Source organism: Chanodichthys erythropterus, chromosome 17, assembly GCF_024489055.1.
Source record: "Chanodichthys erythropterus isolate Z2021 chromosome 17, ASM2448905v1, whole genome shotgun sequence".
Lineage (NCBI taxonomy): Eukaryota > Metazoa > Chordata > Actinopteri > Cypriniformes > Xenocyprididae > Chanodichthys > Chanodichthys erythropterus.
The window spans coordinates 41,844,448-41,859,808 of record NC_090237.1 but is presented as its reverse complement, the minus strand read 5'-3'; the positions used below and the strand labels follow the sequence as shown (position 1 = coordinate 41,859,808).

General features: G+C 40.5%; 1 protein-coding gene across 1 annotated transcript in view; it reads left to right on the top strand.

Moving 5' to 3' along the window:
* The first annotated feature begins 2,210 nt into the window (after nucleotides 1-2,210).
* Nucleotides 2,211-15,361, top strand: part of LOC137005330 (E3 ubiquitin-protein ligase rnf213-alpha-like) — a 107,584-nt gene continuing 94,433 nt past the window's right edge. Inside the window, exons 1-2 of the mRNA XM_067366175.1 lie at nucleotides 2,211-2,318; nucleotides 14,201-14,313. Coding sequence (XP_067222276.1) covers nucleotides 14,214-14,313 — 100 coding nt within the window. The 5' untranslated portion in view covers nucleotides 2,211-2,318; nucleotides 14,201-14,213. The remainder of the gene's footprint in view (nucleotides 2,319-14,200; nucleotides 14,314-15,361) is intronic.

The following is a 15,361-nucleotide window of genomic DNA, read 5'->3' as shown; positions in this document are numbered from 1 at the left end:
CGACATGTGTCAGAAACCTCTCGCGAGGGCGAGGCGGCCTCATCGGATTCTGCAGTCGAGCGCAGTTGCTCTCCACCGACTGCGCTGACCAAAAGCACGATGGGAAATGACTTGCTGACGACACAGCTTAAAGCTTATTGGTTTAAACAACCGCGATGTATTGATCTGATTTAAAATGTTTGATTTTCAAACTCTAATATCATGTTTTTATGTGTAAAAATAATGTGTGAATATTCCCAAACTCTCTGACAGTGTGATCTCTCTATGGGTTATGTGATTGTTGTCATTTATAAAAAAAAAAAAAAATATATATATAAACATCTCTATAATTAAAGTAAAAATGAGTGATACACACATCTTTCGAATGGAAATAAATAACAAGTACTTTGGGTGTATTGTTCATTATGTTTATTTTCTACGGAGCCCTAATCCTGACATAGAAGAAAAAAAAATATATATCGTGGCCACGAATTAGGAATTCGTTCCCACGATTTAACAATACGTGCGCACGTTTTATTAACTCGTTCCCTCGATTTAGTTAAATCGTTCCCACGTTTTATTAATTCGTTCCCTCGATTAAGCTAAATCGTTCCCACGTTTTATTAATTCGTTCCCTCGATTTAGCTAGTTAAATCGTTCCCTCGTTTTATTAATTCGTTCCCTCGATTTAGCTTAATCGAGGGAACGAATTAATAAAACGTGGGAACGATTTAACTAAATCGAGGGAACGAGTTAATAAAACGTGCGCACGTATTGTTAAATCGTGGGAACGAATTCCTAATTCGTGGCCACGATATAATTTTTTTTTCCTTCTATGTCAGGATTAGGGCTCCGTAATTTTCATATAAAAGCAACAGAACTTAAATTACATCCAGTTTATCAGCAACACAGCGCACGAGTGTGAATCCCGCGATATCCGCCTTTGATCTCGTAGTGACGCGGCTGCTGCTTCTTCTTCTTCTACGGCGGTTGGCATCCAGCTTATTGGTGCATTACCGCCCCCTTCTGCTCCGGAGTGTGGTTCACGACTCCACAGTGACGCTGCTGATGTGTTATCTGGTGTGCCCGAGCTTAGTTTACAGTCTGAGGGAGACGCACGCTGTATTCAAGCTATTCTACATTGTTTGTATTTTGGTATTGCTATATTTTTAAAAATGGTGCGTAGGTGTGCATGTCACGGATGTCCTAATCGCGTCACAGTGCGGAGCAGAAGGGGGCGATAATGCACCAATAAGATAATGCACCAACCGCCGTACAAGAAGAAGAAGAAGAAGCAGCGTCACTATGGATATACACAGAACCGGAAGAGAAGACAATGCTGAATGAAGTCGTAGTTTTTGATTTTTTTGGACCAAAATGTATTTTTGATGCTTCAACAAATTCTAACTAACCCACTTCTAGGCAAATATAGCCCAGTCTCTAATTTACCTCTAGGCATGCACAATATGACTCACCCCCATCACTGCTTTGACTACAGGATGTTTTCAAATCCAGCCCCAGCTAATATTATGCAAATCAAAATCCAAATCTTCCATAAGGCATTGTCCAAGCACTCAACTCCATGATGCAGGAAACTGTGCTAAATCAAGTCTGAGGGAGACAAATGAGTAGTAATAGTTTAAACTAATACTCATGACAATCTAGCAGCTGCATTAATTATGGAGGGTGGAGATGATTAATCACAATTACATTTACCAAGCTGTCATTCAAGCAGCAGCTACAAATTAAAAATGAAGGAAGACCCCACACCTAAGCTGGACATCATAGGCTACATCAGTCATCTTTACGAACTGGCCAAACATGCTCTTTTAACAAGGACATTCAAAGACAGCAAGATGTGTTTTTTTTCTTCAAGCAATAGATACGTTTAATTATATTTATATGGTCTAGCTATATATGTATACCAGGGGTGCCCAATCCTGCTCCTGGCGATCGACTGTCCTGCAAAGTTATGCTCCAACCCTAATCAAACACACCTGCCTTTAATATTCAAGTGATCCTGAAGACCCTAATTAGTTGCTTCAGGTGCGTTTGATTAGGGTTGGAGCATAATTGTGTGTAAAGCTTTTTGTACTTTTAATGAGATTCATGCCAGGACAAGTGCTTTTCATGATTTCACCATGGCATGCATGACACACCCATTTTTCACAAAATGAAAGTATATAAAAAGATAAGTGCCCCACACTTCCACATCAGCTTCAGTGTGTGTGGAGCATATGATCTGAACTGGCCCGAGCATCCGAGCTGTGTCTGAATCTCACATACACGATGACATGCAGTGACATGTATGCTCATGTGTGAAAACGCTCCTTCACTGGGTAAGACACAAACCTGAGAATCCGCTTTATTTTATAATCTGTGAGTGATTAAAATTAGGGGATCCAATTGCAATCCAATTGTTTTCTGCATGTGGACATTAATATTATATGTCAGATTATCTACAGCCAAAATAACTTGTTTTAAACTTGTCTGAGGAGAATTCTGTTTAGCTTGCTTGTTGTGTTATTAATTTTGTTTTGGGTAACGGCACTGTTTGATGTGCAGTTGTGATGATAAAATATTGGCTTATTTTGTACAGATCATGATGCTAGGATATTGATAGATTTGAGATAAGTATGTTTTGTAGAATAGGTTAGAAGATTCAGACACTCAGACAAGTCATGTCTATTTATGAATGGTTTCATTTTTGAAGTTGGTTGTTCTTGCATTACTTTTTATTTACAGTGAATTGAGAAAGAGATGGGTCATGGCAACATGTAAAAAACAAACAAACAAACAAACAAGTCAAGGTGTCAACTGCATATGGCATAAATTAATTGTAATTTCGCTCAGCTTCTGGTCAGTAAGTGTCACTTTCTGTTTCTGTTTCACAACTGTTTCTACAAACAATGTAGGGATAACAGGACTTGTAAGGGATAATGTGTGTCTCATAGATTTACACTCTTGTGATTAGTGTCATATATGGTGACAGAAGGGAAAATATTTGAGATTATTGATACACAGGTTATAGTGAGTCACATGCATTGATCATATTGAGATAAAAGATGTTTTGCAAAACTAACCAAATTTCTAATGTAACTGTACAGTCAGACTGATTACAAACACTGGGGTAAAAAAAAAAAAAAAAAAAGTAAAACTTTTTTTTTTTTTTTACATTACATGTTTTCCTCAAAACGTGCAGATAGTATAATTTGTAATTAAATATTAGTATTAAATAAAAATAAGTAAATAAATATTTGACTAGTGCCCTTTTGGACCCCATCTATTACAGGATGTATTAAATACTTAAATGAAGTGTTGTCTGTTTGCTGTTTATTGATGGCATGAAACTCTCAGTCGTCTGTATTTACTGATAAAGAGGTCTGTGAACTTTGATTTATAATCATATAGAAATTGAAAGCAATATAGAGTTCTCTGAAATCATGTGACCTTTTGCATGCTATGCAGTAAGTTTCGTTTCCTTTGCAGGGAGCAGGGGAGGTGCAGGTAAGGCACTCGGCTCTGCTCATATTTCCTCTCACGTGATGCAAACCACGACCATACAAGCATCAATGTTTTTCACATGATTTCTCCTTGTACCAGGTGTACCATGTATGCCTGGCCATATATACATATACATATATATATATATATATATATATATATATATATATATATATATATATATATATATATATATATATATATATATATATAATGTGTGTGTGTTTAGTATACTTTAAATTTTTTAAATCTATATATATAATGTGTGTGTGTTTAGTATACTTTAAATTTTTTAAATATTGTACATTTCAGCATCTATCCAAAATATATGTGACCGGGGATTTAAATTCACCACCAGGAACACATTGAGGGGTTCTACTCATTTTGTTGTTTATTCATTTAGTGTTTTCGAGACCATTATTAACCATCAAAAGCAGCTTCTCAATTTAATGGAGAAGAAAGTTCACAAAAAGATCTCGAAAAGTGAAACAGAATTAGTGAAACACAATATAACCCTTTATGAGTAATGCAACACAAATCAAAATGTTACAATACAATACAATACGGCAGTGGGAATACTGTACAAAAAGAACAAAATGACATAAGTACATTTTTATATTACCCACTTACACCATTTGAGTAAAATGAGAGAAAATAACACTCACATAACGATGAGCTCCTAAATAACATCACGTTCACCTTTTACAAAGGCTAAAATCCCCAACATATGTTGTTCACTGTGTAAGGAATCACATTAAATACACATCACATGAAAAACACAACAACATATAAAAAAATAAAGTGCATAACATTTTAGTAAAGTTAAATGAAACGGGCTAAACCGCATGGTATGACGTCATAACAGCATGGACATTATATACGACATATCGTTTCAAATACGACAGTTCTCCAAATCAACATAACAAAATATACACCTAAAATGGGCATTTAACTAAAATTTAATCACAAATCAGTATATTTACCCATAGATGACCACAATCTCCAGAGAACACGCAATACTTGCACTGCTTGCACACCTCGCAATCTCAACAGGATATTTCAGAGTGAGAGCGCATGCGCACTGTCTCATACGCAACACACACAGTGCCACCTGCTGACCACTCCAGGAAAATACATGCAACTACTGTTTATCTTAACTTAATACACTGAAAATAATGAGAATCAGAAAATAATAGATTTTTAACATGTAAGGAGAGAAAGAACTTTAAGGTTATTTACCACCCGGTTACATTCTCCCCTGCAATAAGTCAGCGTCCTCGATGACTCATTCAATCACAAATTTCGGCATTCATGGCACCTTGTAATGCCTTCTCGAACAATGCGGTGCCAATACTGGTCAACACCTGAGACACCATATCTGTGCTGACGCTCACTGCATGACAAGCAGACCTGGGTGCATGAAAAGGATTTGTGTGAACACCCGCAGTTGACCGTTTGCTTCTGCGCACAGCTGGAACTGGTACTTCTCTAAAATCAGAGTTACTCATGTCACCAGTCTCTAGCTCCTCCAACTGGCCATGTTCATCAGTAGCCCTCGGGACCATATCATCATATTCTGCAGAGTCTCTACCAGTATCCACTGATGCTCGTACTTGGATATCTTCAGAGCTCTCACCTCCTAACCCCGAAGTACCGGATGCTTCCGAGTCCAATGGACTGTTTGCGGCCACCCCCACAGAGGGTTGCACAACCTCCTCTACCACCACAAAATCTGGCTCAGACATCCCATTCTCATTCATGATGATAGGCTTTATATCTGGCTGAGATTTTTCCTTACTCCTAGGCTTAGGAATGGGTACGGCACCTGGACGCAACTCCGACCTATGAACCCTCTTCGACGGCCCTCCCTCTAAAGGTTCCACAGTGTAAGTTGTGCCTACTATTTCTACAACTCGGTACACAGTCGGGCTCCAGGCATCTTGAATTTTGTTCCGGCCTGGAGGCCGCTGGCGCAGATATACCAACTCGCCCACACTGACCTGGGGACAAAAGGTCTTTTCATTCAGACGTGTCACTCTCTCTAGAGCTTTCTCTTCAGAATACTCCCTAGCTTTCTCATGGGCATATCTGAGCCTTTCCTGATGCACAGACAACCAGTCTTGTTTCTGCTCAGAGACGTCCTCACCACCTAACAATGCATCAATGGGCAGATGTGGTAGTACCCCAAAAAGAAGATAATAAGGGGAAAACCCTGTAGTGGCATGCGGAGTCACATTATACGCATATACTAACTCCGGCAAGTACTCAGGCCAACGGCGCTTACGTTCTGGCGGTAATGAACGTAACAGGTTGTGAAGTGTTCGGTTGTACCGTTCACATTGAGCATTTCCCTGCGGCCTATACGGGGTTGTACGGGTCTTTTTCACCCCATAGAGTCTGCACAGCTCGGCGATTACCTCACTTTCAAAGTTTCGACCTTGATCGGAGTGCAAACTCTCTGGGACGCCGTATTTCATAAACCACTCCTTTAACAAGACCTTTGCTGTGGTATCAGCCTTTTGATCTTTTGTGGGAAATGCCTGTGTAAACTTTGTGAAAACGTCGGTAACAACCAAAACATTTTCACGGCCGTCCGAAGCGGGTTCTAAGACTGTGAAGTCCACCGCAATCACTTCCAGGGGTCTGGAAGCCAAAAACGCTCTCACAGGGGCACGAACTTTGGGCTGAGGCATCTTTGTGAGGATGCACCGCTGACATTTCTTTACCCATTCCTCCACGTCCTCATACATACCGGACCAAAAACACCTCTGCTTCAACAACCCCAATGTCCGTTCAATGCCCTGGTGCCCCAGATCATCGTGCACACTTCGCAGCACTTGTTCCTTTAAACACCCTGGCAACAACAGTTGCCAGCAGCTCTCCTCAGAAGGGACATCTACAACTCGATACAGCAACCCATTTCGTTCTTTTATGAGGCTCCACTGCTTCAGAAGACATTTCACAGACCTGGACAGAGACTGTCTTTCCAGGTGAACTGGTTTCTTCTTTTTATCCCAGAAACCTCGAAACACTCGCAGAACAGGGTCACTTTTCTGAAACTCAACCAACTGTTCCCTGGTGTAACCGGGAAGTGTATGAGTGTTACCTTGGAGAGTAGTGATGTCTTCTTCCCCAGCCTCCAACGCACGAATTTGCCTCAACCTACTGCATTCAACACCCTTCAATGCAAGTTCAGGTTCCAAGGTGGTACCTCGCCTTATCACACCGCAAATTGCTACACACTCATCCCAGTCAGCGTCTGGATCAGGTTCAGGCTCCCCTGCAAACTCCTGCCTAGACAGAGCATCAGCTGCAGCATTACTCTTGCCCGGTCTATACTTCACCTCGAAGTTGAATACCGACAGCTGTGCTACCCATCTCTGTTCGATCGCTCCTAACTTGGCAGTTTGCAAGTGACAGAGCGGATTATTATCAGTAATCACCTCGAACCAAGACCCAAGTAAGTAGCCGCGAAATTTCTCGACTACAGCCCACTTAAGAGCTAGCAGCTCGAGCTTCATGCTACTGTAATTACGATCATTTCGCTCTGCATTACGCAACCTACGGCTGGCGTACGCAATGACCCTCTTCTCGTCACCCTGTTTCTGGTACAGGACGGCTCCTAAGCCATTCTGGCTTGCATCGGTTTCGAGAATGAAAGGACAAGTGAAGTCTGCGAAACCGAGTACAGGTGCTGTCGTCAGCTTCCTCTTCAACTGATTGAAAGCATGGTCACATTCAGCAGACCACAGACTGCAAAAGCGACGACCACTCCTTACACACCTGCCTTCACTCAAACAAGCATTTACTAGGTCATGTAAGGGTCCAGCTATCTTTGAAAAACCCTCGATGAACTTCCTATAATAGCTGCAAAACCCTAGAAATGACCTCAACTCCTTGACAGTCTCTGGGGTCTTCCAATTACTGACTGCAGCAACCTTGTCTGGGTCAGGAGAAATCCCTTGCGCTGACACCTGGTGACCAAGGAAACGCACAGAGTCTTGTAGAAACCGGCACTTGCCCAACTTGACCTTTAAACCAGTCTCAGCCAACCGTTTCAGCACCATCTCTAATCTTTCTAGGTGTTCCCCAAATGTCTGTGAAAACAGCAAAATGTCATCTAGGTACACAATCAACACCTGGAAGATCAAGTCGCTCATAACAGCCTGCATAAGCCGCTGAAAGGTCGACGGTCCATTACAGACCCCAAACGGCATCCTCCGGTACTCAAATAAACCAAAAGGCGTGGTGAACGCCGTTTTGGCCCTATCCCTGCCACTCACCGCAATCTGATGATACCCAGAGGCCAAGTCCACAGTTGAGAAAAACTTCGCTCCCCTGAGGGCATCAAAGCTCTCGTCAATTCTGGGTAGCGGAAATGCGTCACGCCTAGTCTTGGCATTGAGTTTGCGATAATCTACGCACAACCGTAGCGACCCATCAGTTTTGCGCACCAGCACCACAGGCGAGGCGTAAGCACTCACACTCTCTTGAATGACACCCTTCTTCAGTAACTTAGTTATGTGCTCTCTAACCTCTTGATACTGATTTGGGGGAATTCGTCGGTACGGTTGATTCACTGGTATGTCATCAGTCAGATGTATCTCGTGCTGAACCTTATCTGTATAACCCAAATCATCGTCCTCCAGGGCAAACACACTTGAATACTTGCCCAGCAGAGCTTTTAACTGAACCTGCTGCTCAGCAGTGCCTCCCATGTTGACATAATCCAAGACTGACTGGGCCTGAGGCTCAGAAACAGGACCTCCACCCATAGTGACCTGTTCTGTGTCTGCAGAGATTCGCTGAAACCTTACTTCGCAGGACGAACCCTCACTGTTACCATCTACCGGGGACAGCAAACCCAAACGGGCCCTAGGTTGAAGCCAAAGGTCTTCCTGAGACAGGTTAAGTACTCTCACTGGACACACAGGTAACTCTGACGTGATCAAGGTCGGTACTACAACCAAACCTTCTGGTAAGGGGAAATTTGCTGGTTCTACCAACCACACAGAACCATCCTTTTTACTGCATTCAATCCCGTTAATCAGGACAGTGGCTGCCGACCAAGCTGGCACATGAGCAGGAGTCTTACCCACGACCCGAGCAGATGAAACTCGCTCAACTAACTCTACTGATTGTGCCTGCTGGAAGACTGCCCTCCAGTCAGAATCCAGCCTACCACCCAGCGTGGTGTCAAATTCAGCGTGAACGATCTGTCGGCACTTACTGATAATGTTCATTCCGATGAGCACAGCCACAGACGAATGGCTAGGAGCTTCTTTCACGACCAAGAACCCACACTCGGGCAGGGTCATCCCCATAACCTCCACGTCCAGCTCCATGTAACCCAAATAGGGAATATCTAAACCGTTGGCTGCTGTGATCTTCAGCCAGCTAGAAGTAGACAACACATCACTCTCATCCCCAAACAGGTGCTCTCGGAAAAAATTCTCAGTAATAGTACTGACCTGACTACCAGTGTCGAGCAAACATGACACTGGAACAGACTTGATTTTCAGTTCTACCATGGGGCATGTTCCAACTGCACGTTCCAAGAAACGGTCTCGACTAGTTCCCTCAGGCGGTAAACCAGAAACTACCCCTTGTGCAGCCTGACTCATCGCAACAGAAGGACCTTGTTTTTCTTGACCTTCAGTGGTCTGGGTAGCACTTTTAGGTCTCCCACCCCGTCTCACAGTGCAGCGTCTAGCGATATGCCCAACCCCGTTGCACCTGAAACAGATAGGTTCTCCCTTTTCTGTAAACCTGGGAGGAGATTTTGATGAAGGCGCAAAATTCTGCAGAGCCGACACTGACCGCTGCACAGTCAATTCTTTGACTACCTTAGTGAGCTCTGAAATAGTCTGCTCTTGCTCACTTATTCGCTTGTCTTGCCGGGAGATTACCTGTAAAATATCATTCAACACAGAAGAGTTTTGATTCTCAGACCCGACAGAAGTACCTTCAGGTTCCCTTAACACTTCTGAATGGACCGCTCGACTGTTCGCTACTCTGGTAGGCCTGCTTTCTTCCATGGACCAAAGAATGGCCTCATTACGAATCTCAAGAAGGGTCAAATAGGGCTTTTCCCTGATTATTTTACGCAGCTCTCGCCTCAATGCAGCATCTCGCACACCCTCCACAAACTGATCACGCAAAATCCCCTGCTCGTTAGCCAAACCATCTGGGGACTGTTTTACAATGGAACTTAACAGGCGAGAGAGAGCATGAGAGTAGTTTCGGAGATCTTCCCCCTCCAACTGTTTGCGATTGTAAAACATTTGCAACAATTGAGTCCCACTACGCCGTTCCCCAAACGCGTCCCGCAAGAAAGTAAACAAATCACTGGCCTGTCTGGACTGATTTCCCACACATAAACGCACCTCTTCCAGTGCAGGCCCCCGCAAAAGTGAGATGATAAAGTCCAGCTGTTCTTCTTGTGTTTGGTCTCTGGCCCGTAGAACCCTTTCCACCTCCTCAATAAACTCCTCTACAGACCTTCCATCTTTGTTATACTCCCCGCTAAAAGTTTGAACCTGGCGTTCTCGGGGAACATAAATGTAAGAGCGGGTTGTATTACCCCCACCAGCAGCCCTATTGGCCAGAGTGTCATTCCTCCAGTCAGTTAAATCTTGAATTTGACCCTTTATTTGCTCTATGACATCATTCCCCACAGCCCCAACATCAGGGACTTGTACGCTCTCTTCAGGCAGTTCGTCAGAGTCAGACATTTTCTACAGAAGTAGGTCAAAAAGCATTAACTCAGAATTAACTCAACTCAGTTGAAGATTAATGTCCTCATCCCGCTTTCTCAGTCTTTTTTCAGTACCTTAGACACACCCTCACACTAATGCACAGTTCCTGGGATGCAGCCATGAGATCCTGGAAGGCAACACGTTGACAGCAGGAAACGCCTCAGTCTGGAACGATCTTCTTAGCAGCCGTCACGCCTGGCACACTGGAAAACCAATCAGTCGCACACTGACCACCTCATCCGCGATCCTCCGCGCTCTGAATGTCCTGCGCCTCTGTAAAATATTCCCCACTGCCGTATTGTCTAACTAAACCGCTCTGCACAAAAAAAACTAATCAAATTGAATAAACAACCCCACTCCTGGTACCAAAATGTGTGACCGGGGATTTAAATTCACCACCAGGAACACATTGAGGGGTTCTACTCATTTTGTTGTTTATTCATTTAGTGTTTTCGAGACCATTATTAACCATCAAAAGCAGCTTCTCAATTTAATGGAGAAGAAAGTTCACAAAAAGATCTCGAAAAGTGAAACAGAATTAGTGAAACACAATATAACCCTTTATGAGTAATGCAACACAAATCAAAATGTTACAATACAATACAATACGGCAGTGGGAATACTGTACAAAAAGAACAAAATGACATAAGTACATTTTTATATTACCCACTTACACCATTTGAGTAAAATGAGAGAAAATAACACTCACATAACGATGAGCTCCTAAATAACATCACGTTCACCTTTTACAAAGGCTAAAATCCCCAACATATGTTGTTCACTGTGTAAGGAATCACATTAAATACACATCACATGAAAAACACAACAACATATAAAAAAATAAAGTGCATAACATTTTAGTAAAGTTAAATGAAACGGGCTAAACCGCATGGTATGACGTCATAACAGCATGGACATTATATACGACATATCGTTTCAAATACGACAGTTCTCCAAATCAACATAACAAAATATACACCTAAAATGGGTATTTAACTAAAATTTAATCACAAATCAGTATATTTACCCATAGATGACCACAATCTCCAGAGAACACGCAATACTTGCACTGCTTGCACACCTCGCAATCTCAACAGGATATTTCAGAGTGAGAGCGCATGCGCACTGTCTCATACGCAACACACACAGTGCCACCTGCTGACCACTCCAGGAAAATACATGCAACTACTGTTTATCTTAACTTAATACACTGAAAATAATGAGAATCAGAAAATAATAGATTTTTAACATGTAAGGAGAGAAAGAACTTTAAGGTTATTTACCACCCGGTTACATATACAAAAAAAATTGTTTTGCTAATTTTTTAATTGCTAATTTGTTTTATATATTAAAAAAATACTTTTTTAATGCAATATATTTTTGCACAGTTACATGATTTGTAAATTTTAAGACTAAATTTTGATTAAATTTATTGTAGTTTACTGACATGATTGTGTTAACAGATTATTATCACAATATTTTTTACAAAACTAATAATGACAATTATTGTAAAAGAAAAATATTAAAGGGTTAGTTCACCCAAAAATGAAAATGATGTCATTAATGACTCACCCTCATGTCGTTCCAAACCCGTAAGGCCTTCATTCATCTTCAGAACACAGTTTAAGATATTTTAGATTTAGTCCGAGAAGACAATGCTGAATAAAGTCCAAAGACCAAAATGTATTTTCGATGCTTCAACAAATTCTAACTAACCCACTGATGTCACATGGACTACTTTGATGATGTTTTTATTACCTTTCTGGACATGGACAGTCTACCGTACAAACACTTTCAATGGAGGGACAGAAAGCTCTCGGACTAAATCTAAAATATCTTAAACTGTGTTCTGAAGATAAATGAAGGTCTTACAGGTGTGGAACGACATGAGGGTGAGTCATTAATGACCAGGGACATGCACAGGAATTTTGAGGGGCAGTTGCTCTGACCTAAAAAAAGGGCACATCCCTACCCCTACCCCTACCCCTACACACCCCCCCCCCCAAAAACAAAAAAAAAAAAAAAAAACTCACGGCCCAGGTGTGCATTCTTTTTCTACTAATTCAACGGCCCGTCGTCAATTATTCCTTACTTGAATCACAGCTTAAATAGTGTTTTGACATCGACAACCCAAGTGCATTTTACCTCAAACTTGCGTCTAGTTAACTTTCTAAAGTAGCAATCGCTTCTCGGGTCGACATTAACACACTGACAAAATTATATTATAATTAAAAATATTTTTATACCACTTTTTAATGTGTGATTGTGTAAAGGTTTTCACGAGATACCAACCTTTCGCGAACTTGCTTCCAACACTCGTTCTCATGGAGGCGCGGTGTGCACGGAGGGGAGAAGCTGTGCGCGCGCGAGTATGTGAGAGAGACGCGTGAGTGAGAGACGCAGGGAAATGAAATGCAGCTGAACGTTTGCTCTATGAAAGACATTGACAAAGACGAAAACTAAGGACATTTAATCTATAATTTTATTTTATTTTAGTTAGTTTTGCCAAACACACATTACAGTTTTGGTTAGTTTTTTGTAATGCCTCGTTTTTATTTTTATTTCAGTTAACGACGATGTTTTTTCCCACCTAGTTTTCGTTTTTTCGTTCGTTTTCGTTAACGATTATAACCTTACTCACCTTTCCGACAACGTTAAGTCGTCTAACCCGACAACCGCGACAATCTCCTTCTAGTGCCGCTCATGCAGGCTCAGCTCAGGTGCCGGTCGCGTGCAGCGCTGCAGCCACGTAAACAGAGTTTGCCCTTCCCCTACTGACTTTCACTTTCAGACGGGTGTCCGAATAGGGAAGTGAATGAGGCTTTGCGATTTTTTTTTATCTAGGCCTACGTGAAATTCTGCATCCATTGTACGATTTTTTTATTTATTTTTTTCCACCTCAGAAGGGCAACGTGAGTCGAGAAGGGCATATGGGCAGTTGCCCGGGCAACCTGAGCAACCCCCCTGTGCACGTCCCTGTTAATGACATCATTTTCATTTTTGGGTGAACTAACCCTTTAATATTCTGTATTGGGTCTGGGCTGTATGAGGCTCAGGTGCGGCTCAGGTTTGGGGCTTCTGGTTTATTTAAGGCTTAGATTTGGGATCAATACTAAAACTTATTCTGGCCCAGTGCAGAGCCACTTATTAGTTATTAATTAGCAGAAAATCTGAATTGCTCTAAAAACCACTTAAACTCCTTTGTACAGTTTTTTTTTGAAGATGCTCTCTGGCTTACCTCAAATCATGCTGGAGAAGAAGATCATCGGGTTTTGCACAAGTTGCTCCAGCGCTGCTGTCAGGAAGTAAAAAGGGGCAGGATACATTTGAAACCTTTCTCAATTATTTGTTTTAATGAATTCTTTGGTAACACTTTATAATAACTGCAGACTATGAAGCATTAGTTAAGCATTAGTAAGTAGTAAATTAATGATTTATAAAGCATTAATAGACATTAGCAAGCAGTTTATAAATACAGATATAAATGCTTTATTCTTGATTTATAAGCATATCTATAAAGTGTTTAATAACTATATTTTCATACTTTATTAATGATCAGTTTATCATTTCTAAATTATTACATTATTCACAAACAAGATATTTAGGAGTTGTCAGTGGTTCATAAGATCATTTAGAGAGTTTAAGTAAATGATTAATAAACTATTTAAATGTACATTTATGCATTATTATTATGACATATAATAGTTACTTAATGTTACAAATTTTCACTAATGTACAGATAATATCATTTGTTATGAAATGTTTGCAGTAAATAAAAAAAGAAAAAAGAAGCATTTTAACTGGTTTCCTTTTGGACCCCATTTTTTTAAAGGCTGGAAATTGAATGGAAATGGAAATGGAAATTGAAAGTAATATAGAGTTCTTAGAAATCATGTGACCTTTTGCATGTAATGCAGTAATTGGTAAATTTTGTTTCCTCATTGTCCTGCTCTTTGCAGACATCATCTGAGAATGGAGTGTCCTCGATGCAAGTATGTGTCTCCAGAGGCAGCAAAATTCTGTAGTGAGTGTGGCTGCAAGCTGTCATCTGAGACAAATGAGACAGCACCAGGTAAGTGCTTGCATCTTCATAGATCACATTTATCATTTTATGATTCTAGTGTTAGTTCTTTTCATTTGTTACTTACAAATATTTATTTCCTAATTTTGAATGGTTATTTCTTCATTTTTCCATCTAAAATAAATAAATAATGAATACACAATTTACATTGAATTTATTAACTTTTTAATATTATAGAACAATCACTATTACAAACAAATAGGTTATTACAAATTATAACCCACACACACACACACACACACACACAATAATTAAATAAAATAAATAAATAATAAATTAGGGCTGGGAGTTTAATGCGTTCATATTTTTAACACACTTGCCCCATCCCTAGACCTATAGGTCATCTGGCATTTCATGCTGGGTTGATGATGCAGGGTTAGAATGTCCATAAACATATGAAAGGTGATCGATTTAAAGACTTTGAAGCATACGACAACACCGTTAAGATCAGAACGTTCTTTACACGGTGTGTATCGCGACAGCTATAGTGCCTGCGTGACGTCGCCCCTTCATTAATAATAAATGTTAATTAATTTAGTAACCTAGCTTTCTAGATAGCCTTCAGTAAATTAACTTTCTAAGAAAATGATTCATAAAACATCAGTTGACCATGTCATCATGTTTATCATCATACTGATAAAAAAAAAAAAAAAATATATATATATATATATATATATATATATATATATATATATAATTCATGTAAAATCCCTAGTTTGTGCATCCACTGATCCTAATGGAAAATTAAGAAACCTAAATGGATGATGACATGCAGAAAATATAGTCTAGATAGAAAATATATCGGCCTATAGAAAATATCTTTCCTTTGCAATGCCATAATTTAATGCAGTCTTAAAGTGGTACTGACTTATCTGCTGGATAAAATAATAAAAACAATATAGCTGAGCTAAATCTCAAACTGTGTATCATTTATATCAGCAACATATTTCTATCGCCCAGCCCTAAAACTGCTCAATATGAGGCTAAAGCTTGCAGACAATGACTTTTGTAAAGCTACTTTGAAGCGATGTGTATTGAG